The sequence below is a fragment of the Phyllopteryx taeniolatus genome, chromosome 13 (assembly GCF_024500385.1).
Source record: "Phyllopteryx taeniolatus isolate TA_2022b chromosome 13, UOR_Ptae_1.2, whole genome shotgun sequence".
Classification (NCBI taxonomy): Eukaryota; Metazoa; Chordata; class Actinopteri; order Syngnathiformes; family Syngnathidae; genus Phyllopteryx; species Phyllopteryx taeniolatus.
This window is the reverse complement of record NC_084514.1, coordinates 8,242,883-8,268,641: the sequence shown is the minus strand read 5'-3', so window position 1 is coordinate 8,268,641 and position 25,759 is coordinate 8,242,883. Positions and strand designations below refer to the sequence as shown.

At 41.1% G+C, this 25,759-nt stretch overlaps 1 protein-coding gene across 9 annotated transcripts in view; it reads left to right on the top strand.

Moving 5' to 3' along the window:
• Positions 1 to 21,869, top strand: part of smoc1 (SPARC related modular calcium binding 1) — a 38,340-nt gene extending 16,471 nt beyond the window's left edge. For 2 of the 9 annotated variants that reach the window (XM_061794899.1, XM_061794896.1), the window contains 8 exons: positions 1,579 to 1,668; positions 2,850 to 2,930; positions 7,701 to 7,893; positions 8,306 to 8,388; positions 9,871 to 9,976; positions 10,535 to 10,782; positions 11,762 to 11,795; positions 16,703 to 21,869. In XM_061794899.1, coding sequence (XP_061650883.1) covers positions 1,579 to 1,668; positions 2,850 to 2,930; positions 7,701 to 7,893; positions 8,306 to 8,388; positions 9,871 to 9,976; positions 10,535 to 10,782; positions 11,762 to 11,795; positions 16,703 to 16,808 — 941 coding nt within the window. In that variant the 3' untranslated portion in view covers positions 16,809 to 21,869. Of the gene's footprint in view, positions 1 to 1,578; positions 1,669 to 2,849; positions 2,931 to 7,700; positions 7,894 to 8,305; positions 8,389 to 9,870; positions 9,977 to 10,534; positions 10,783 to 11,761; positions 11,816 to 16,702 lie in introns of all 9 variants that reach the window. The other 7 variants (XM_061794898.1, XM_061794904.1, XM_061794900.1 and 4 more) reach the window with 5 other exon arrangements.
• Positions 21,870 to 25,759: the final 3,890 nt, after the last annotated feature.

The window sequence follows — 25,759 nt, the reverse complement described above, 5'->3', positions numbered from 1 at the left end:
CATCGGAGCGCGGCTCCCGGGTCCTGATTTACCCGCTCTGTCTCATTAGATTGGGGATGGTATCTTGACAAAAGACTGGATGAAGCTCCCATGACCTTGCAGAATGTTCTCAACAGCTGAGAAATGAACTGAAGAACCCTGTTGGACACCAGATCAGATGGAATACCACGGATATGCAAGAAGTGGTTGATGAGCAGGTTAGCAATCTCTAGGGAAGAGGGCACCTATGGAAGTGTAATGAAGTCAGCCATGTTGGAGAACTGGTGAACAACACTGAACACTATTGTTTTGCTATGGGACATGGGAAGACCGGCGATGAAGTCCAACTCAATATGGTACCATGGGCGGGATGGCATGGGCAATGTGTGCAGTAGACCAGAAGGAGAACGGTGAGAGGACTTGTTGTGGGCACAGACCGAGCAGACTAAGACAAACTCCCGAATGTCCGTGTTCAGACCAGGCCCGCAAAATTTCTGTGAAATCAGAAGAATAGTATGGCTGACTCCAGGGTGACAAGCAATTTTGGAACCGTGTCCCAATTGCAGAACCTCAGTCCTAACTCCTGTGCGCCGGCACCCCGATGTCTTGCAACGCGTCGGTCACTTTTCGTCTGAGGGGTAGGTTCCTCTTTACTATTTACTGTAAATGACACCATTATTAATGGCGCACCCCCTTTCCTTAATGCACATCAATGACAAAATGTAATGACAAAAATAATAATAATAATAAGTATTTACAGGCCACAAACAACCAAAACCAAATTTACTGTAAATGACAAAATTTTTTTTTTGATGGCACATCCCTTCTCCCCGGCACATTTTTATATATATATTTTTTTTATAGACAACATTTTCATATTTTGTAAGGGGGAATCACACGTAAGAAAAACCACAATGTAATAATTATTCTACCAAAGTTATTATTCTACCACTTAATGCTGCAGAATGTTGTTTTGACAGTCACAAACAGCCTTTTCCCAAACATTTTAAGCTGCACACCCTTTTAAACATCCCAACAGAAATGGCACCCCCCCCCACCCTTGTTTAAAAAAGAAAAAGAAATAAAATAAAATATTTACAGGCCAAAAACAACCAAAAAGCAAATTTACTCTAGATGACACCTTTATTAATGGCCCACTCCCCGACCCCTGACACATGCTTAGTTTTTAAGTTGGAAGTTACATTTTATAGAGAAAATTACTCTACCAGACCGCCATAACACTTTTAATATCAGGCATCCCCAGTTTGAGTGGGTGGTCTTTACTGACACATTCTGCCCCTTGACGAGGGCTGTGTGTGTGGGTGTGCGTGTGCTACTTGGTCTTTGCAAAAAATAAAAATAAAACTGATAATGTGATGCTGTTTGATGTCTGTGTGAGAGCTGTTTAATTGTGTGTGAATTGTGTGAGGGACATCTAGAACATGTGGGTGGTCGTGCTTTGTTCTACTAATTTTCTCGTGTCTGTGTGTAAACGTGTTACGCTTGAATGTTTTTGTGTCCACCTTGGACGGGCCATGTGCAAATCCCAACCAATCAACACTTGTAGAGAGTAGATTGTATTAACCTCAATAATGGTAGTTTCTTTCCGTTTTTTTCTCACCCTCAACCCAGACGACGGCTCCAAGCCTACGCCCACCATGGAGACCATCGTCCCCTCCGAAGGCGATGGTAAGGGTCCTCGAGTTTTGGAATTTCCACAGGTACTGTCTCATGGGTATTACTGTTTTAAGGAATATTTGAGGCAGGTGTCACGGACACTTGGGACAAAAAAAATATATAGAGCTTCCAACCAGTGCTGTAGCCTGGGGATGGAGCCAAGTGGCTGGTCGCTCCGTATGCAAAATTTGTGAGTGCACAAAATTTAAAAAGAGATAAAAAAAAATATAATAAGTGAAGTAGTAGTTGGAGTGTTCAAAACTGCAAAGAAAACCATAATTTCAGAGTATTGCCTGCCTTACTCTCCTCGCTTCGCACACCCTCCCCTACTCATTAAGACGCAGTTAACACATTCACTGCCATTGACGGCTTTAGAAGTCAAATATCCATGTTAACCGGGAAGGCTGGCAGTGAATGAGTTAACAGCGAGGTTTCTTAGCTCGGAAAACCAGGGGTGCCGGCAAGAGCGATACCAATGGTTTTCGATCACGTTATTATTTGTTTATCCGCCATGTTGGCGGCGCAGATCTGCATGATAAGCCAGGCTTGAAACCGAAAGACTAGTAGACCGTTCTTTGGCCATCCCCCCGTATAACCGTAATCAGTTATTATCAGCTATGTTATCAATTTTTTCAATCTCCTTAGATGTGCTAAAAAGTACAGACAAACTGTGAAAGCAGTGACAAAGGGACGACAGAATGACGAAGTGGCCGTCATAAACAACTATGATCTGCACGCAATTCAAACATCTTCTCAACACCTAATTTTGCGCAAAGACAAGCGGGGAAAAAATGCGAGACTGTTAAACATGTTAACACTGTTAATGGCCCGGAATAGTTGACAGCTTAGCTTAATTTAGCTGACAAAGCGACGACTTTGCCGAACATTAACCTCAAGGCTAGATAGCGGGTAGCATGGTAGGAGTCGGCTGTCATTGCAGCAATAAAAGATTATGTATGTTAAATACAATTGTCAGTATGTAACATGCATTTTCTACATTTGCTCAGCAGTAAAGCTTAGCTTCAACAAAGTGTTCAGAACAAACGTGGAAGTATGGACTGCGTATCTGGTATATATGGGTAGCTCTGGTGATTAGTAAGAGCAACAATCTCCGACTTCTCACCTTGATTCCAAATTGCCGCAGGTATACGGTCCAGTGCCATCCGTAACATGGCGTCCATCTGTCATTGCAGAGATAACTGCCCCCACGCTGTGGATCAAACAATTGGTTTACAAGGAGAATAAGCAGAACAGCTCCACGTCCAGGAAGCAAGGTGAGCTAGAGAAAGACGGACAATTTCGAGCAGATGCTGACGCTCCGCAATGTTGCGCACATCCACATTTTTGTTCCAGCAGACTGATGCGGTTGCTTCCACAATGGTGTGAGCGATGTGCCTCAAAAAAGAAACACGACATGCTTTCATTTTACGAGCAAACCATTTTGTCTGTATAAATGTAAGCACGCATCTCAATCAACAGGCAACATTTCCACTAATTTAACTGCTTGCTTTGAGAGAATATTGCAGTGATTATTGCACAGCTGAAAGCCATTGGGAAGGCGGGCGGACAGAAGAGGACCGGGTGGGGGTTAAATCCGACGAGGAGGCTTTGAGGATGAAGGGAATCAGACGACAGAGGAGGAGGAAAAGGTTAGGACTGAATGAGGATACGGAGCAGGGTTTAAAAATTCACTTGGCTCGGAGCCTGGAGGAGCGAAAGGCACAAAATAGAGCCAGTCTGTTCTCAGCACGTCATCTTTTGTCTACTATAACAAGAAGCAGCAAATTTGTTTCCGCGCTTAAAGTGACTTTGTGGGTTTCGGATGTCGGGTGGTTCTATTTCTGTCAAGGAAAGAGAAGGACCACAAGTAATACAATAAAAATGCAAAGAAGTCTACATGGAATTACACTGGCTTTTTCTATGCACATGCGTGAAAATGTTTTATTTTTGGCAAGTGCTGTTGCTTGGCGCCAGTATAATGTCTCGCTATATCACTGATTCTCAACTGGTGGGTCGCGACCCAAAAGTGGTTTTCAATGGGTCGCCGGGGGAGAAATTGACCGTGCTTTAATTTTGAAGGGTTCGGAATGCCTGCTATTCACACTCCTAAATGTAGGTGGCGACGATGCCTTATAATGCTAGTGGAGTCCTACCAGTTCATGCTATGGTTCGTTCTCAAATTCAACATGCTAATCAGTACTGACAATAGTGAAAGCATGTACGCCACAGATTATATAAAATATGGATTTAAATTTTTTTTTTTTATATTGAGGACAAAGGCGAATGACCTCAGTGTGTTTTGCGCAGCAAAGCGGATAAACTGACAATTACGCCTCTTTCAAATGACACTATAAGTCGGCGAATTGAAGATATGTCGGTTGACCCCAAACAACAAACAACAGCCTACATTATGGACGTGGTTATTTTGCGTTACAAATGGACAAATCTACGGACAGAACAAACGACGACGTTTTACTTGTGTACGTAAAACGTGTGGGGTGGAGACCTACCGGAACAATTTCTCCGCTCATGAGGGCTCCCTACTTCAACAGCAGCAGAGGACTTCTTCGGCTCCGTGGACCTGTATTTGACTTCGCTGGGCCTAAACTGGGACACGCACGTCGGGATCACAATTGATGGTGCTTGCCTCCATGACAGGGAAAAACTCGGCGGTCGTGAGGAGAATTCTTGAGAAAGCTCCAAATTTTTTGTTTGAATTTTTTTGTGGTATCGGGAGGCCCTTGCAGCAAAGGATATGTCACCAGTCCTTGATGGAACATTGAAAGATGTAATGCTTTCGAAAACAAACAAACAAATCATGTGGGCAAGTCATGTTTAAACAGAACAACAACAAAAAAACCGACTCATGTTTCCAAATGTCTGTCACGAGGGACAGCAGCTGGACAATGACAGGAAAATGCAGCATTGGAATAAACTGCTGGAGCGGTTTAAAAGCTTTTTTCCGAAGAAACAGAAGGACGATGAGTGGATTCACAACCCCTTTGGAGTCGACACGGAAAGCGTCACATTGCCCGGCGACGAGAAGCGTCGGCTGGTGGAGCTGTCATGTGACCGCACACTGCAAACAAAATTCACTCAGGTAAGCCTCTCCCTGTTCTGGTGCATCCTTCCCTTGCCACTCCAGCAAGCAAAGACCCTCCTTCCCTTCAGCACTACCTTTTTAGAAGCGTGTGGCCTCTCAGCTGGAAACCAGAAACAGACTGGACATTGAGCATGACCTCAGAGATCCATCCATCCATCCATCCATCCATCCATCCATTTTCTGAGCCGCTTCTCCTCACTAGGGTCGCGGGCGTGCTGGAGCCTATCCCAGCTATCATCGGGCAGGAGGCGGGGTACACCCTGAACTGGTTGCCAGCCAATCGCAGTGACCTCAGAGATGTCAACTATAAAGCCAGACTTTGAGACTCTTTTCAGGAGCAAAAAACATTCCCAATTGTCCCGTTAATTCTGCAAAACTAGAACCAGAACCTAGAACCACTAGAAAACTGAACCATTCAAGATTCAGTGTTCTTTGGTTTTGACTAATGCAGTACAACACAAGTTAATTGAAGTTATTTTTTTACACTTGAATTGCATTTTGTGTACTTGAATGTCACCTTGGTTAATATTTGTAGTTTGTGGATTGAAAACTGCTGCACCTTTATTTGCTGTTTTGTGCAATGTCACTAAAGTTAGATTAAGTTGAGTTTCACTTGTGTCCTCGAGATTCACTTTGTTTTTTAGTTCAAATTCAGCCGCTTAAAGGTAACATATTCCTCTCTACTATCGCAAGTGTTTATTTTATCATTCAATTAGAATTTTTTGTCTATTGGCACACTGTCATATTTGGTAATATGTCTGGTTTCATCAAAATGAGACGTTGAAATCGAGGTCGCGGCTTGTCTATAAGGAGTGACGGCGGGTCCCGAAGCCTGACCGGTTGAGAACCACTGGTCGAAGACGCTTGTTTGTTTTGCACACTTCAGCTAGCAGAAGCAACCGGCTGTCCGCCAGGAGCACTCGATGCCAAGCTAGGGGGAAGAGGAGACGGCTAAACGCTGGCAGGACTGCGCCGACAAGATCCAGCCCTCTCGTCGTCATTGGAACGAAAGCCGCGATCGCCGTTGGCCAAGCAGCGTGTCCGGCGGGATGAGAGCTGGCGCTCTACACGGGACACATATCCGCCCCTAAAACAAGCCAATTTCACCAAGGCAAGAAGTTTGCTGTGAAAGTGTCTCGAATTCTTGATCTTTGGGGTAGCATGCCACAGACATGTTATTATTAAGACACCTGATAATTGTTTCAAATTGTGAACAAAGGCATATGTCTCCTTTAAGGACCGTTTGTTTGAAATCGCAGCTCATCACTTAAACCTCGTCAAAGTGGCCTTGGATTGCTTTTTCTCAACCTCACTGGCACGAGACAAACTTTTGACGCCACTTATTTTTGACCTTGGCGAAAACCCGATTTTGCTCGTTTCAACTTTTGGACGTGACTGGAAACACGCTCTGATGAGGAACACAAGGTGTCGTCCGAATGCCAAAAAAAACTGAAGCTTTGAACGTGAGACACAATGGGGGGGGGAAATAAATAAAAAATGAGGAAAACAGCCTCGCTGTTATGACATCTTCAAGGAAACGAAGCAGAAAGTTTGTCCTAATTCTCGTTTAATTGCACGCTGAGACCACCGCCGCTGCGGTGGGAATAATCAGCTCCATATTTTGTTATGAACACCATATTGCCACCATTTTGAAATGGAAACGCTGTAAACAGTTGCAGCTTAAGTCCTCTCGCCTGTCACGTTTGTGAGGCCAAATCTGGACCAAGAGCCGTGAAACATTGTTGTGCTCGTCTTCAGAGGGAGAAACGGCCCAAATGGATGCGAGTGTAAATACAGCGTGATGGGGACGAGATATGGCAGAAGCATCTTAAGAGCCCAGGCTGCAAATATGGTCATATATTTTACATCGGTGTTTGTCAAAGTGTCATTCATGAAGAAAAACACCGTTTACAATTACACTACATTATTGTGCCAATATTGTTTTTGGCAAGGACTATATTTTTATATTTTACTTTAAGGGAAGTAGTTGTCTTTTTTTTTTTTTTTTTTTTTCTCCCCTCCCCCACAAGTTGACAGCTGACTTCACGATAAAATGATGATGGCACACAGAAGCAGACAACATTTTTGGTTGTCTGCAGGTGGATAATTTAAGTTCGATCGAGCTATGCGAGCCTACATACAAATATTGAATAATTTTGTCATGTTTGCATGATTATACAATATTTATGTTTTGTTTGCGTTGTTGTGTTTGGCAAAGGCTGCTATGCGCGTTTTGATCATGCTTGCGTTATGTAAAAATGTCTTGTGATGGGAGAGAAGCGGGATGTTGATAGTGGCGCGTAGGTTAAAAGGTTTGGCAAATCTTGTTCTATGATGTAAACATTTTATGTGGAGCTAATTTTTTAAAGGTCTCGGTGGCATTTGGAAAGGGTGTGTAGCTGAAGGGTCACCAAAGGTTGTTCTAAGACAAAATCTGGCTTTGTACACCGAGCTTGGAGCAATTATTTTTTTTGTGTCACACAGTTTGATCATTGTACAGTCGGATGATTACACACTTGTTGTTGGTTGTAAACAGTGTGACAGCGGGTGCGTCATCTCTGTGGGAATGTCAACAAAAGCTGTTCTATGACGTAAATTCAAAAATCTAGCCATGCACGTTTTGACCATGTTTGTATGATTAAAAATGACGCTTTAAAATGGGCTTTGTTTGGATTATAATTATTATTTTTTAAACGGAGAGAAGGGGTGCATCACCTGTCGTGATGTTGAAAGGTGTACGTAAAAGTTCCACGATGTAAAAATCCAGCTTTGTTTTAGCAATTTTTTAAAGGTTTTGCTCATGTTTGCATGATTACGTACTTTTTTTTGTAGGGTGTGTTCAGGGCAGAGGGGGGTGCGCCATCTCTGTGGTCGCCGCACGACTCTACTATTTCCGGAGTACTTTGTGAGCGTGTACTGAGTTTGTTTGTCATGCTTCTAGAGAAAGTTCCCTCTTGCGACCAGGAGCGACAGAGCGCCCTGGACGAGGCTCGGCAGAACCCCCGCGAGGCCGTCTTCATCCCCGACTGCGGGCCCGGCGGCCTGTACAAGGCCGTCCAGTGCCACCAGTCCACCGGCTACTGCTGGTGCGTGCTGATAGACACCGGACGACCCATTCCGGGAACCTCCACCAGGTAATGAATGCATGTTACGCACAAAATGGCGCCAAAGTATCGCTTAAAAAAAAAAAAAGCAAATAGGTGAGTTTTCCAGCGAATAACACAAGATAGGTTCCCAAAAATCTGAAACTAGGTGAAATTGCGATGTTTATGCAAGAGAATTATAAACATAGTAATAGTAATGAAGTATTTTTACCTTGTCACTTCCCACCACTGCCAGGCATGCGCTCTCCAACAAGCGTTTGCTAGGGTTGTAATTAATACGTTCAATTTATTTGAGCCTATAAAAACACAGGAGCCCAGCAGACCCGGATTTGATCCCCGTGGAGCCCAAGCCAGGTTTTTCACACCCCTGATAGACGGGGGACGACTGCCCTTTTCACCCGATACTTGCTGTGTTCCTGTCTTGTGTATCTTCTCTCAACAGGTACCAGACGCCAGAATGTGACAGCGCCGCACATTCTCGCAGCGCCGACGCCGAAGATCTGTTCCAGGGCCGAGACCTGACAGGTTTTTCCTTCGTTTTTTTTTTTTTTTTTTTCCTTTTCTACCGCTGTCAAAGTTAACCTTTGGATGGCGTTACCATGAGCCACGTTTACAGTGAGCCATGGGCAAATGTTATTGTGTTGGGTTGCCATTATCCTTCACGTTCCTCCCGTATCCAGAGATTCGTTAGTAAGGCTAACGTGTAGCCATGTAGTATCGGGACAAAAGGCAGTAATTTCCAACCACTGTGCTGTGAGAAATCATCAGCTATGTGTGCTGCGGGAAATAATCCAATTTCACTTAATTGGTCTGAAAATTATTATTCTACTACTAATGGAGCTTTCTTCATCTATCTATACCAGTGACATTTGTGTTAATGGTGTGCCTTGAGATTTTTCTAATGCAAAACATGTGCCTTGGCGAGACCCAACGCAGTGGTTGTCAAACCTTATTAGGGCTAGGGAAAAAAACTGCTAAATCGACTTCAATAATAGGTCGACATAGAATTTCTTCCTCAAAGCTCCGCCGCGACCAAAAACAAATAAAAAAATAAAATAAATAAAATAAAATACATTTGAAAAAGTTCGGCCCGGAGTCATATTTGTGCCGCCAGAACCAATGTTTCACATGGACATTTATTGCAGACGGACGCAGTCTTGGGTCACTGTTAAACTTTGCTAAAAACGACAGAGGTGCGTCTGCAAGGGATTTTTTAAGACACTATTAAATGTGTAATGTACATATAACATGACGTATGAGTCAGCTGAATGGGAGTTAGCGTTCTTTTTCTTTTCTTTTTTCCCCCCCAAAATGGTAATTGCTAGCATGCTAATGCTAGTCGCGAATGCTTACCGTTTAGCAAAGGCGGATTTTGTTGTCTCAAATTCTGTACAGAGTTTATACCATACACTCAGTACCAACGTGCAGTTTAAGGATAGAAGTCCAGCCCTCATAAATGAGAATAAAATGCATGTTAGTGAGAGGGAAAAAAAAGGCAGTGGGGGGTGGGGGCAAAGATTACTGAAGTACTTGACAAAATATCTATGTGATAATTAACTCTAAAAAGATTCCATCATGACAGCCCAAAACCTTTTACGCCAAGTGCTGCCTTAAAAAAACTAAAAAAAAAAAACTCTCCAAGTACCATCATCATAACCAGCATTAAAATATTGGAGCATAGTAGGCCCATGTGTTCATCTAAAAATGAGACCGAGGCTTTATTAAAAAAGTAGATTTCATATTGTAAGCCACTGTAACATTATACACGGTTTAAACATTGACACTGCACATAAGTATAGGAAAATATTCAAATGATTCAATTAAAATGAATTGCACATAATTGACTCCCCCCCCGCCCCCCATAAGAAGGTTTATACTGTACTGTAATTGCCTGTATGGGCAACATCTTGTTTCTTCGTTATGCCGTTAATCTGTCTCCCAAACCTCAGTCTAACGAGTCAAATTAGACATGGAATGTAATATTGCTGTTTGTTCTATTTTCTCCAGGCTGTCCCGAGGGGAAAAAAGGGGAATTCATTACGAGTCTTTTAGACGCCCTGACCACAGACATGGTTCAAGCCATAAACTCACCAGCCCCTTCTAGTGGCGGGAGGTAGGTATCGACAACCTCAAATGACGCATAATCTGGCACATCAGTCAGTACCAGCAAATGTTGTGTATGACTATTAAAAATGATGTACATATGGTATATTAGAGGTGTTTAAAATTATGTAAATATGATACAATTCAGGTGTAGATACATTAAATATGATGTAAATATGATGCATACAGTAATAGGCAGACACATTTAATATGACGTAGTTATGTTATTTTAGAGGGATAATAAACGTGATATCTACATACATACAAATATGGTACCTTACAGAGACTTACAAGACATATTTCGTGGCTAATGTCTCCCCTTGATCACGCTCCATTGTTTTGTAACGCAATCCCATCTTCCGATCTGCTTAATTTAAATTATGGGATTTTTTTTTCAAGTTTTTCAAGGAAGCGCTCGTGGTTTTCATTTCACACTGTCACCCATATTAGCAGAAAAGATAAAATTCAGATGGGTATCAAAAGATTCAAGTTCTACGTACCCTCAAACGTTTGTTGCAGATTATAAAACAAACGTTATTGCTATGATTCATTTGATATTGACTGCCAGCAGGTTCGTGGAGCCGGACCCCAGCCACACGCTGGAGGAGCGGGTGGTGCACTGGTACTTTGCCCAGCTGGACGCCAACGGCAGCCAGGACGTCGGCAAGAAGGAGCTGAAGCCCTTCAAGAGGTACCTGAAGAAGAAGGCCAAGCCCAAGAAGTGCGCTCGCAAGTTCACCGACTACTGCGACCTGAACAAGGACAAGGCCATCTCGCTGCACGAGCTCAAGGGCTGCCTTGGAGTTGCCAAGGATGGTAAGAAATAGGCTGGACAAAAACTACAAAAAAAAAAAAAAAAACTAATTTGAGCTGTATGATAATCAACCAGTCAGGGCTCATACACTGTACTTAAAGTACGAGTACAGATTCTTGTGTAAAAAGAGTCTGGTAAAAGAAGTACAGATTCAACTCTTAAATACAAAAGTATCGTTTACTCACTCTGTACTTGAGTAGAAGTTAGTAAGGGACACTGTGGTAAAAGCACAAATTCAACTGATACTCTATTTAATTGCACTCTTCTTTTTAGGAAATGAACTCAGTGCAACAGTACCAGTAGTAATACTTATAACACAGTGGAGCTCTTTGTAGTAACGTGAAACACGTTAATCTTCGATCAATGAAGTTTGGCAGCTCGTTTTATGATGTTAAATTGTTGAACATCCTAAATGGGAATTTAATAAAGGTCCTATTTGCATACACGTTTTAACAAAAGGGACATTTGTTTTCTAAGAGGAAGCCCTTATTTCCCCATGCTCTGTAAAGAAAAAAAAAAAGTTTATTTCTATGATTTCTGTGAAAGTTGATGCTTACCCAGCCTTACTCGGAACAGATTATTTCCATTATTGGACTTGAGGGATTCCACTATGAGCGTCTCAAGCTGCTCACCATCTCATAAAGTTTTAATAGGTTCTTCATTGCGGCGCTTTGTGACAAAGTTATAAAGAAGGCTATGCAAAAATGGTTCCGTCTTGTAAACATCAACCTGGAGGGGGATTTGACTCATCAGGTCATCACTGGAGGCACTCAAATTTCCAAAGTAGCTGAAAAAAAAAGCGTTGCGTAAGTTAACATGCGTGTTGCCAGAATACACTAAATATTCATCTAGAGTACACACTTAAAAGCTCACTAAGGTCTTCATAGTCTAAAAGTTCGAGAGTGTTTTTTTATTTAAGATTAAAATCTCATGTTAAATTATTAGTCATGTTTTTTACTTATTGATGTGTTACTTTTGCAGGTGGTTCAACAGCAAGTAGCATCTACGGGACAAGGCAAGGGACAAATGTGTTCAGTAAGAGTGACTAATACTACTAGTTTTACTAATATGTGTCTGCTTATAGTTTGTTATTAGTTAATAGTTTTTGTTTTAACCCAGTTAATATGCACATTAATCACACTAGTCATTTATTCATTGCTTAGGTATTGTTTTTTTTTGCTCCCAAAATTGTCTCGTAGTGCCTTCTTGGAGGGTTTTGAAAATTCAGCCCCTCAAGCCAGTTTCCTTCAGGAACAGACAATTTGATAGGCTTGTGTACATGAGTAGATCAACAAAAAAGTTGCAGGAAGCCATGCATGAAAGACTCAAGAAGTCTGACCTTTCTGTTGGAACAGGCCTTTTTGGCTCACTAGCACCCTGTAGCATTGTTTTAAAAATTCAGCCCCCAGAGCCAGCTGGCCTTAGGACTGGGAAATTTGGTAGGCATGTCAATCGTAAGAATAAAAGTCAAAAGAAACCATGCCTGAAAAGACTCAGGGAGTCTGTTATTTTGGTTTGAAGTGGCCATTTTGGCTCATTTTGGCCGTTTCCAGGGGTTCTTCAAAGAGGGACTTATGTCTGATTGCTACCAAATTGTCTTTTCTTTCAAACTTTTCTGTCACTCTGTGATAGAGGCCCAGGTATCTTTTTTTGTCTGTCATTGACACGCCAGTGGAAACGCTTTGAAAAAGTGTCATTTTCCGTGACTCCACCTCTGACATGATGCCGCCGTTGTGAAATTTCTTCCTTTACGTTTTGGGGCCATCTTCAAACCTCCTCGCCGATCTCGTTTTGATGCATCGAACGTCCTTTTATAGGACCTTCGTGGTTTATGCAGATTGCAGAATGTGGTCACGAGACATTTAATTAGAATCAATTCTATTTTACTGACATGCAGGGTGGGGAGAAGAAAATTGGCCGGTGCGCGTGTGTCATGAATCCGACGGTGATTTTGCGTTTACATTGAACCTATAGAGTATGAACATTTCTACACATTTATAAGTTCACGAGGCCCATTGTGTTCAAACATACCTCAATAATTCTCAACGGCCTTTGCGCTCCATGTCGCAATGTTGAGTCGCTGTTTTATTGAACGAGCTTATTAAGAGCATGTGGCGACCAAACACGACGTAGAGTAAAGAAATAAAAACCAGGCAAAGTCTTGAAGTGCTGAAGTTGTGGTGTTTTTTTTCCATTTGGATGAGAGCTCCCAGTGCGGCCATTTTCTCCGCAGAAACCTCCCGCCAAGTCAAGCAGCAGACGTGCTGTTAATATGGTTCCCTTGGTCCCTCAAATGAACATGACCACATTTTACTCAGTTGGAAGATTTGGCTTCACGAGGTCCTTTCACAACAGACTGTTTGCTAAGCCACTGATTCCCAACCATTGTTCTGTTAGTGTGTGGTGCAAGATCATCAAGTTTACCATGCTAAATTCCATCCATCCATCCATCCATTTTCTGAGCCGCTTCTCCTCACTCGGGTCGCGGGCGTGCTGGAGCCTATCCCAGCTGTCATCGGGCAGGAGGCGGGGTACACCCAGAACTGGTTGCCAGCCAATCGCAGGGCACATAGAAACAAACAACCATTCGCACTCACAGTCATGCCTACGGGCAATTTAGAGTCTCCAATTAATGCATGTTTTTGGGATGTGGGAGGAAACCGGAGTGCCCGGAGAAAACCGACGCAGGCACAGGGAGAACATGCAAACTCCACACAGGCGGGGCTGGGGATTGAACTGTGAGGCTGACGCTTTAACCAGTCGGCCACCGTGCCGCCATGCTAAATTCCACTTACCGTAATTTGTCATGTATAATGCGCACCCATGTATAATACACACCCCCAAAGCTGACCTCAAAATTCTGGAAAACCCTTCTACCTATGTATAATGCATTTTTACAATGCATGATTTGGCTTCTACCCATATGATCAAAACGTGAAGTATTATCTGTATTTTGTTAGTTTTTTTCCCCCCAAAGAATTATTCTGTAGTTAAGCACTTTATTTGACCATTTCTTTTTTTATTTACTTGTTCTTATTTTGAAATTCACAGCCCTACTTTTATTTAGTAAATGAGAAAACAGACAGTTGTGCTCATGTTTGATTACCGAGGCAGCATTTGTATGATGTGTACAACAATTCTTTAAGGAAAACATGAAGGGCCAGGCGAAAACACATTGAATTTTATTTTAATGGGTTTCAAATTAAACTGTCAAGCATTTCAGAAAAGCATTATCATTAAACAAAACATAACCATAAAGAAATTAATGATGGTTGTTGCTCAGTCATATTTAAAAAAAACAATATTTCACAAATTCCGCGAGAGTATGAAAACCTATGAGCACAACTGTACTACATTTATGCAGTCATATGTACCCCTGTCATATTGGAATGAAAGTGTAGGCTAAAACTTTTTCATAACCTGTAGGTGGCGGTGGTATATTGGAATGAAATTGTACAGCTTTTTCATAACCTCCAGATGGCGGCATACATTTATAAAATGTGAAAGGTTTTTTCCCATTTTCCCCTATACCTGTGTATAATGCGCACCATTGACTTTTGAGAATTTTTTGGGGGAAAAAAGAATGTGCATTATACATGAGAAATGATGGTAATTGGTCCAAAGATTATTATTGAATAGTGTATCTTTGTTCATGTATCTATGCCAGCGGCATATATTGACAAGCAGAACAATTAAATTCTCTTCCACTATGTGGATGTACAACGTGTATTCACCAGTTGCCATTCATACAATTCATCATTCTCTCAGTATACATACAGCGAACAACCCTTGATTCAAAGTGTGCTTGTTTCAAGCAGTTTGTCACTCCCAGTTATTTTTTAGTGTAAAAATGACAGAACAAATGAGAATTTAATGTATGTTTCACACCAAAATCTTCAAACAAACCATATAATAAAAAAAGCCCGCTCGCTTAATGCTAACATCGTGCGAATGGAAATTAGCCCGTACCGTGTCACAGTAATTCTAAACCTTCAAACAACTGCCAACTGTATGGCTGTAATGTTCTTAAGGTGAATTTTTGTAAATATTAGTATTAGAAAATTGCGATATAGCGGGGGCGCAAAGGATTACTCTCCTTAGCCTGTTAGCGGGAGAACACTGTACATACAGTATGTTTTCAAAGGCTAATTTGAAAAATATATTTTCTTTCTCAAATATAATCTAAACGTTAAGTTTGCTGTCTAACTAAGGGGTGTGGGTCACAAAAAAATATTTGTGCATGTATTATATAATAATTTTGTCTATAAAGCCTTTGGGTTATTTACCCACGCTTCTGGTAGAACTGGTCCATTGACTTTTTTTGCACATTTGTTCTTACCAAATTTGTCGAAGTTCAACTGATTAGATAAGAGATATAAGATAATGATTTAAATATAAGATAATTTGTTTTACAAAACTCTATAGTTAGGCTGGGTAATATGGCCTTAAAGTCAATTTGCAGATTTTTTTTTTCCCCCCAGAAAAAAAATCTGATTTCTGATTTGAATAATTTTGTTCCCTCATAGAAAAAGCAAATGACATACATACCTCATGTGTTCCGATCCCTACAGATGTGTTTTGCTAGTCGAAATTGACTTGCTCTGACCAACCAATCAGAGGATGGAAAATGCTGACGTAGTGACCTCTGAGGCGAAATTAAGATCTGATTGGTTCAAGAAACAGTCCCATTGCTAATATAGGTTGAGTTACATCTGCCAGCATGACTGATTCTGAAGGCCCTGAGCAGATTACACTGACATGGCAACACAGAGACTGCAATCTGAATGGACAAAACAAAAATGTAACATTCATATACATGCTGGGAATGACCGCACAACCACTGGATGTCATGAACGCCAAATTCCAACTTACACAGTGAAATTGGATAAGGATCAATTCAAAATACATGTAAATATCAAATAAATATATTATTTATGGTCAATAGTCTAATAAAACTGTATATAGGCGCTAAATGGGGACTTGGGTACTTAACCTGCAGTGTATGTAAATCCAAGCCAACGCTCTGGGTTGTTAGTCATGTGAGTCACGTCGGCTCTTATGCATTTTGGCTAACATAACTGTACTTAACGTATCGAATGTCTAAAACGAGCGGTCGTTGTAAATAGTTGGCTGTAATCGTTCATTTCCAAGTGCACTCCGATGTGCCACACGCGTGAGATTTATGGCGCCGCCGAGAGACGTTGAACGGTAAATCCGGGAGCTACAAAGAATGCACCTGCATTAAAAACGTCACAAAGCGCGCCTACAAACGCAAGTTTCCACATACTGACGTGCACAGTTCCATACCTTGTAACGCCACACACACACTCATGCAGCTGAACTATAATGTTGCCATCTGTAAGCAATCAAAGATCATCTCCTTTTCTCCCAGGCCCCCATATGTCAATTATATTTATATATATAAAAAAAGCCTAGTTCCAGCCATCTTTAATGAGGTAAAGCACTGTGAAGGCCCTCTTGAAATTGCTTTGTCGTAACTATTTTTAGGTCAAATAAGTCCTCATACTCAAAAACTCACAAAATGTTGCATGTTGAAAATATACAGTACATTTGGTAGTGGTGTCATGGGTAAACCCACACACGCACCAAAAAAGCCTCAGGAAGCCATGCCTGAAAAGGCACAAATAGTCTGCCATTGTAGGGTCTGACTTGCCTAATACATGATTTTGTTATGTGAAAATTCAGCCCCCAAAGCCAGTATCCCTTAGGCATGCCACAAGGTCTCAACAGCCCATGTCTGAAAAGACACAGTGGGATAGACGCAAAAATAGTTGTGTTTTCGGGCATGTTGAGGCCCCCCAAAAAGGCAATTCATTTGGCGATTAACACCTAAATGCATGTCCTATACGATAGAATCAGCACATTCATACTTTGCTGTGTCTTTCTGCCCTGTGATTGCAGTAGGTCGTCTGGTGTGAGAGGAGAACGTTCCAGGAGCCGAGACGAGAGCAGAGGTCACAGAAAGAAGGCATCAACACGCTCGCTTGACGGTGAAAAAAAAGAGTGACGGATCGGAGAGAAAATAACTTCTTGACTTATTTCATGCAGACACACACACACACACACACACAAAAACAGAAGAAAACGAAGCAGCGCCAAAATATTTGCACTTTCTCCTCCCTGTGTTTGACGTTATGTTTGTATTTTGGATTGTTTGTGGTTTTTAAGTGACTGAAAATGTGTTTCTGTAAGAGTAAGAATATATATGTAAAGTCGTCATATAACAAGTGGATTATGTGCACGAAGTTAGCAGTTAGCGGGCTAAAATGCACATTGCTCTCAACTAGGGATGGGCATAATACATCGTTGAATTGATCATTAACCATTCCGTGGATTGTGTGGAATCGCGTCTTGAAGCAGCGCAGGTACAACAGAGCGTGCTACTAGTTTGTGGTCTTAAAGAAGACCTACACAACGTCAACTATGGGCATTGAAACAGGAGTGTAGAACATTGGGAGGATTCTCCCAAGCCATTAAAAAACGATTAATTGTTTGTTCATGATTGCTGTACGTCGATTGCGTGGAATCGCGTCTCAAAGCGACTTGAGGCAGAATGGAGTGCACTACAAGATTGTTGTCTAAAGAAGGACAACAGGGTGTCATCGATGGGTATCAAAACAGGAGTTCAGAACATTCATAGCAATTTTCCCATCCCAATACAAAAACGATGAATCATTCATAATTACACCGATTATGGGGAATTGTGTCTTGAAGCTAATACGTGACTGGTTTGCTGTCTAAAGAAGTCAAGCATCAGCTATGGACATTGAAAGAGGAATAAGAACATTTAGAGAGAGAGAGATTCTTTCAGTAAGTTAAAAATAAAGTAAAAAACAATTAATTGATCGTTAAGAATTCCATCGATTGCGTGAGATTGAGTGCACAAGACGCAGTTGGCCGTCTAAAGAAGAGGAACGGAACATCAGCGATGGGCATCAAAACAGGAGTTCAGAATGCTCACAGAAGGATTTTTCCGTGCAATAATATGAAAAAAAATGACCCAGACTCATTTCTTGTTTACAATTACATCTATTATGCGGAATCCTATCTTGAAGCAATTGTGGCTAAATCTAGTACGCTACTAGTTTGCTTTGTCTTAAGACCAGCATGAAAACATAGGCTATGGGAATCGAAGTGTTCAGAAAATTTTCTGAGTTTCTCCCATCCTCTTAAAAATCATGTTTAAAAAAAAAAAATGTTCGGAATTCGTCGATTGCGTGGGCACACGTCTTAATGAAATAGAGTGCACTGTGAATTTGCTGACTAAAGAAGGATAACATGATGTCAGCTATGGGCGTCATAACAGGAGTTCAGAACACTCCCGAAGAGATTCTCCTATCCTTTAAAGATTAAAAGAATAAATTGATAAGTAGTCAGTGATTGTGGGAAATTGACAAACTGGAGCTGCCCTACGAGTTGTTTTTTTTTGTCTAAGGAAGACATCAGTCAGGGGCATTGAAACGGGTTCAGAACATTCGGAGGGTTCCTTCTAGCCCATAAAAAAAAAATATATATATATACATCTATATAAAAACTAACAATGAATTAATCTTTGAGTTCTGTGGCTTTTCTGAAATCTTGATGAAATGGAGTGCACTACAAGTTTGCTGTTTAAAGGACAACAGCGTCAGCTACCGACATCTAAACAGGAGCTCAGACCATTCCGACTCTTCATTTTCTCCATAGTCGATCAAAGAAATGCCGTGGATTGCCCATCCCTACTAGCAACGGCGAAGGAATGTTTGTTGTACATATGAACATGCGCAACTAATTAGAATGAAACTGTGACTCCCGACTTTGAATTCATCAGCACATAATTTTAGCTGTATGGATCCCCTTGCACTGTAAATAGGGTTGCAAAGGGGTGGAAAATTTCCGGTAAATTTCTGGAAGCTTTCCGGTAAATTTTATTTGGGAAATATTCCAATTCAGACACTTTCCATGGGAGTTACTGGGAATTGATGGGAAGTAACTGGGAATTAAGGCGACTTTCATGGAAACCTTTCACATTCAAGCATGAATATAAACATTTTGTTTTGTCATAAATAGACATCCATGAAAAATAGAGAGCTCTCCTTTCTCACACGTGAGGGCATTACAGCACAGCGGTGCCTTGAGATACGAGTGGCCAGACTTAAGTTTTTCGAGATACAAGCCGTCAGTCTGACTTTTTTTTTTTTTTTTTTTTTGCTTTGACTTGCAAGTGCAAATTTAAGAATATGTATAGAAAATATATATTGAACAATTAATTTTAAAAAAGAGGCTGAAAGCAGTTGAAGTTTACTGTCACATTAAACACAAAACAAAGGGAATTACACGTGTATTCAAACCAGCATAGCTTTGCCTTATGAAAAGGTCTGCTCAACTTAATGCTAACAAACAATGCAAACACCACTGAAATGCTAACGGTTAGCATCGACAGTTGCAGTTTTGGAAGCTAGACTATTTGCAAACAAACAGTTGAGACACATTTGGACAGATGATATAACAATCCTCACCGGCATATATTCTTTATCCTCTGCAACAAATGACTAATATTACAGCATTTTACAAAATCAGAAGTAGTCGTTTCTTCTTTCTTTGTGTCTGCATGACTTTATACTGCCTCGCAGTGGCCAAGGCGGGCACACCAGAAGGAGCAGCACCATGAATTGGATTGCAGCATTAAGTCATGATGCACAAACTGTTTAATTCTTTACATTCTTTTGAATTATGACATTACTCTGTTTTTATACAGTAAAATACTGTAGAGAGCAATTTTTTTTAGGGGGGTTGGAACGGATTTATGGCATTTCCAGTGAGTTTCCAGATGATTTGAGATAAGAGTCTTGTCACGGAACGAATTAAACTTGTATCTGAAGGCACCACTTTACCTTAATTTTTCATTTTTTCTCCCACTTCTTTCGAGCGTGTGTGAAGCTTGCTCGTACCTAAAATTTTGGCTCGTAACACATAAAGTAGCGGAAAAAAATCTATCAAAGCTTGGATCACGAAAAGTCATGAAAGTCACTGTACTTGTATTCAATGTGTTTGCTTTTTATAATTTTTTGGGGTCAGAATTATGCTCAAATATGTTTTCCCCAATTAGATTTAACTTCCCAAAGAGCCAAGCCTCAATTCTGTAAATTCCTGGTTTATTCCTGTTTATTCCCATAAATCCCTGTTAATTCCCATGGAAAGTTTGAGAACTCCCAGAATTTTGCAACCCTAACTGTAAACAACCTTTCTAGAAACATTAGCGGTTTTTGGCAGTGTGATATCTGGCTTGCATTGCGGCGGGACGAGTTAGCGCCGAGTAAGGATTCACTTCACTTGTCATGAAGTGCCGACGTGATGTTGGCCTGATGTTTTTAGAGCTAAAGCTGGGCATAAACTGTGTCATTTACCTAACTCACACAACTAAGTTAATTGAGTTAATAATGGGACAAAATGGGTGGGACAAAAAATATCCCTATTGCAATGTTAGGGTTGGGCGATTTGGCCTGAGTATAAAATCTTTTTTTCCACAAAAGAAATATGATTGAAATCTTTTATTGTTTTCCACCAAAAAATATGATTAATTTAATCAATTCTATCGTGCTTTTGTGAGATTTGAATTTAAAATGGTGAATTTTGCACACTGAAATCATTGTCAAAAAGAGTCCGTGTTGAAAATATGATGCTAAAAAAGTCCACGTTAGAAATTGAAATTCAAGCTCAGGTGGCACAGATTGACTTCCATACATCCATACGTGCGTGTACATGCACATGAAGCGAAGACTCTCCGTAACAACCCGGGCTTAGCTTAGCTCCTCCCCAACATACTGTACAAAACTCATATCTCAGTCGAGATGTATCATTTCAATATGCATCCTTGGACCAACTGTACTACTTTCCTATTTCGATGGTGCTTTGTCGGCATCATGTCAAATCTTAGGGTGCTTTGGAAAGTACAAACAATGCGAATAGGTGAGTTTTTCAGCAAATAAATAATAATAAAATAGCAATACACAAGTTAATCGCCTGCTGCAGTTAAAACGTTATTAAACGTTAAACGCCTTTGACAAAAAAATCGGAACATTACATTGGGTTCAAAATATCACAACATTGATGTATCGCATCGTTTATCTTTCAATATGTCGTCAAACAGCCAATGAAACGTTTCTATTATGTATTATAGAATATTAAATGTCCAACATGCACCGATTTCCATGAGAACAATTAAAAACAAACGGCAAAAAAGAAGTGGAGATTAGATTAATTCGCTCAGTCTATGCCCAATTTAGTTTTGGATGAAACGGAAGGTGACTGGACTCGCTTTTTCGCGAACATCAGGCATAAGCAAACAGCGGCTGAAGTTTAGTCTGTGCTACTCGTCCCTAAAGTGCAACCCAACATTTGCCAGCATTTTGTCTGCACACAATGCTTGGAGATCAATGTTTGTTTGTTTTTCCTAATAACTTTTTTTGTAAATTCAAATTCAACCTAAAATAATAAAAGCTATTGAAAAAGCAATTCTGCGAGTGTTTAGTTAAAACCAGCACGACTGTTTCAACTGTACCTTGTCTCCCCATCCCCCCGTAAATGCACTCAACAACTGTCGAGAAGATGTAGCATTGCCAGCAAATAATAACGGTGACTAAACACGAGCAGTAAATGGAATACTATGTTTACATGCCTCAGTCCATTAATAATGGCCGCCCTACTCTGGTTAATCCTGCTTTTTGTACACAACGTTTGACGTTTTACAAACGGCAAGCCATAAAATAAATATTTGAATCTCCGGAGAAATATCAAAAGTCAACAGGTTGATTGTTTTCCTTCGGGTTTCTTTGTAATACGTTGTGTTCCAAATTGAGACTATCCCCAATAGAATTGTGTACAGTTGTTTTTGGAATAGCAGTTATAATTAAAGCTCAAGCACAGGACTTGAATTTTGTTTTGTTTTTCTGAAGCCAAATAAACCCCCATTTGGAGGGTTTTCTCTCAGATTTTGCAGTCGTCACGGTTGTCATGTATGTATGATTACATATGAAATTGAGTCTGTAGCACCCTGCTGGGGAAAAAAATAAATAAAATCCTGACACCAGTTTCCTGTAGCAACGTGAAATTTGGTGGGCATGTCTATTATTAGCAGACTCAAAGAAACCTTGCCCGGAAATACTCGAGAAGTTCTGCCATTTTGGTTATAAGTGGGCATTTGGGACATTCACGGGGTCCTTTAAGGACAAACGTGTCCCAGAGATGTTGTCCAATAGCTACCAAATTTGAAAAGCATATACTGTAGAAGACAGACGGACGGGTGGAAAGAGGGGCGGAGCACGGTGGACAAGTCCAATACTACAATAAAACTCTTAACTGATTTTGTCCGATTGTTACCAAATTTTAACCCTCTCTAGGAGACAGACAAACAATGCTATATCACACACACACACACGCACACACAAATTGAGTTCTGCTGTCATGAGCTATTATTTACTTGTTCAACCACTGCATACTCTTCAGAAGTGATTCACATCTGTGTTGCATAAACAAACTTCTGGAACCTGTGAACTAATCTCCCAGCCCCAGGACGTTAGACCACATTCCACAATTTTGTCCCAAAAAAGCGTCACTAAATGTTAAGAATGCATAAAGTTTTAGGTGGTTACTCTTCTCAAATCTGAGTCTAATTTGAACGGGACAGATTGGGAATGTGTCCATCTAGGGTTAAATACTGAACGCGTGTGTGTGCGGGCGCTCAAGTGCTTCCAGACACCCTAAAGCAGTCTAAAGACTAAAGCAATCACCGCTAATGGCGTTGGGTGAGCCGCAAAGAAGCAGGCTCAAAAGACGACTGTCAGTCTGAAGCCAAGATTCCTCACCAGAGGCCACGTTCCTCGACAAACCCCTGATTGGTTAAGATCGGCAAGGCATCTTTAGACCATTTCTCTCCCCCCCCCCCCCCCCCCCCCCCCTTTTCTAAATAAGCAGATGTTAGATCGCATGACCAAAAAATAAATAAAATTGGCTGGGTAGTGCCCCCCTGCAATAAAAAAAAGTTCACTAAGCGGGTGGTTCTCAAACCTTTTACACCAAGTACCACTTCAAAGTCTTTTCAAGTGTCACCTGCATTACAGTAACATAGTAGTTACTAGGTGTTCATCAAAAACAATGCTGTTTTATTCCTAAAAAAGATATGGACTGTAACATTATGCAGTTTAACACTGCTCTTAAATATATAGAAAAAGAAGAAAAAAAGCACTTAAATAATAATTCTATTAAAATGTATTGAACTTAAGTTAAATAAAAATTGTCCTTAAAAATAAATGTTTAAAAACAAACACTTAAACAGTAAGTGCAAATGTATGGCACTGTACTTAAAAGTTAAATACAACTGAACTGTACTTAAAAATGTCTCTACTTGAAAAGGAAAAAAAAAAAAACTGTATTAGGAAGAAGCTTAATCTTTATTCTAATACAATGGTGCCTTGGGATACGAGTTGAAGTCATTCCGTGACTATGCTTGTAACTCAAAACACTTGTCTCAAATCATCTTTTCCCATTGAAATGAATGGAAATGCCATAAATCCGTTCCAGCCTTCCTCCATAAAACAACAAAATATTTTGTAAAGTGTATTTTAATTAGGAAAAGTAACTCTCCATAATATTGTACTTTATATAAATAGTAATCCTATAATTATCCTTCCGGTGTGCCCACCTTGGCCACATGGAGGTGGTATAAAACGGGATATACTGTTCATTGAGGCGTTATTGTGATTCCCACTAGAGTTTTAGAATGTTTAAAAATTGTCGAAAACAGCCCCCAAAGCCAGTTTCACTTAGCAACATAGAACTTGGTAGGCAGGTCTATCACGAGTAGACCCCCAAAACAGACGGGGCATAACGTGTTTGTTTTTGTCTGTGCGTGTGGTGAATTTAGAATAACAGTCGAAACCATGACAATGTAGCTCCCCGTGGTCGTAAATATCGGGTCGGGTTGGGGACTTACTCCCGTGCACAGTGACCATACAGGGCCTGACCCTTTTGGGTCTTCGTTCACTGCTGATGCCCTTCTTGAGGAGTGTGTGTGCATGAATGTTGCGGTACCAGGTGCCTTTCTCGTTTGAAGCTGACATGCAATTAAAAGGTGCACTCTCACAATCAACACTAATAGCTTCCATGCGCGGAGCGAAGTGGAGGGCCCCCACCCCTCCCCCAACAAAGAGACACTCTGTTTTGGATGCGATGTACAGGATGCGTGTTGGCAGGAGGGCGCTTAGGTGGGTTGTGGGGGTTGAGCTCGCATCACTGATGAAATTGGAGCCACGAGGCAGCTGCGGTACATCTGTCTCATCCGCTGACACGTGGCACATTCGACTCGCTGTGTGAAGTTCAAAAGAGTTTTATAATGACACAGATGCACGCAGTGTGGATTTCACACGTGACGCCTGGAAATGGGCTTGGCGACCTGATGTCAAGTCCATTTCATTCATCTTGTGCCAATTCACAACAGAAGTTATCTTTACTTTTACACTAGCTTTCGTTTGTTAAAACTGACAACACTGTTACAAATACTCTCATCTCACACGCACACGCACACGCACACATGCACCGCAGACATACTGCTAACGTTCAAGCTGAGAGCAGGTGAGAACCGGTTTGATAAGGGGCCGCTAAGAGTTATCTGAAAAGAGGATCCAGGATCCCACGAGAGAAGGACGAGAGCCCAGTGCGCTGTATGATTCCACTCGACCATAGCCTTGTAAACCATATACCTTGTAAATTTGTATACTTGATTTTGTTGTATTAATTACTCACAAAAAACAAGTTAAATTAAACGTTTAACACATTGAGACATTCAATATTAACCATACTCAGTATTCCTTGGGAGGAGCTGAGAGGTCTACTGTACTTTACAGCAGGGGTGTCAAACACGTTTTGTAGTTATGACTTCCCTCGGAGGAATGAATTGGTAATGAATTATTACCTCATAGAGTTAAATACACACAACAAATTGATGGATAACTAGTTTTGAAATCAGAAGCCTGTAAAACACAGGTGTCAAACTCAAGGCCCGGTGGCCAGATCTGGCTCGCCACATGATTTTATGTGGCCCGTCAAAGTGTGTTAACTTCCATGATTCTTGCTAAAAATATGTTCCAAAATTTGACACTTTTGTTGTACAGACGTCCATGTACAGTATCATATATCTGTCCATGTCTTACACTGCCCCCAGGTGGCTAAGGTGTTTTTATGAAGTGCAGTCTTATCGGGTGGTATTTTTCTCATTAAAAAAAAAAACACAGTGCAAATTTTTGTTGTTGTTTTCTGGGGAGGCTGCAACAAATTCAGGACATTTTGTATTCATTTCCAATGGGAAAGATGATTGGACTCGTATCTCAAGGCACCCGCCACTGTACAGCGTCGCTGTTGGGCGGAATCCTCACATCTCCAAAATGAGCACTTTTCAGGAAGTCCCCCAAATCTTGCTTGAGTTACCAAACTGCATCGTTCAAGTTGGAAGCTTACATTGCTATCGTAAACCGTTGCGCGCCAACATCAAGACGACACCGCCACCAATATTCAATATTTTGAGCACTTTTTCCAAAATTGGTGATATTTCTTTCCACTGTCGCCCAAAGTCAGCTGGGATAGGCTCGTGTCCGCATTGAAACACTTAAAACCACATGACACACCGTAAGGAGTAATTGGAAAGGGCCATTAACGCCAGTCGGGGGTCAGGGTCATATGGAAGCTGCCCAGGGGTCAAGGGAGGTCGAAGTTCATGTTCCAGACACGGCATCGGCTGCGCGAACAGAACTTGCGGGCGGAGGCGCATTTGAAGCCTTCGTGTTGAGACGTTCTTTACACTTTTAAATGGTTTGACTCAATATTTGAATCTCGACAACAACATGAAAGACCGATGTGATCGAGTATTTCAGCAGAGATGAGCACGCACAAGGCAAACGGATCCGCACATGGCTCTGGTTCAAGGTT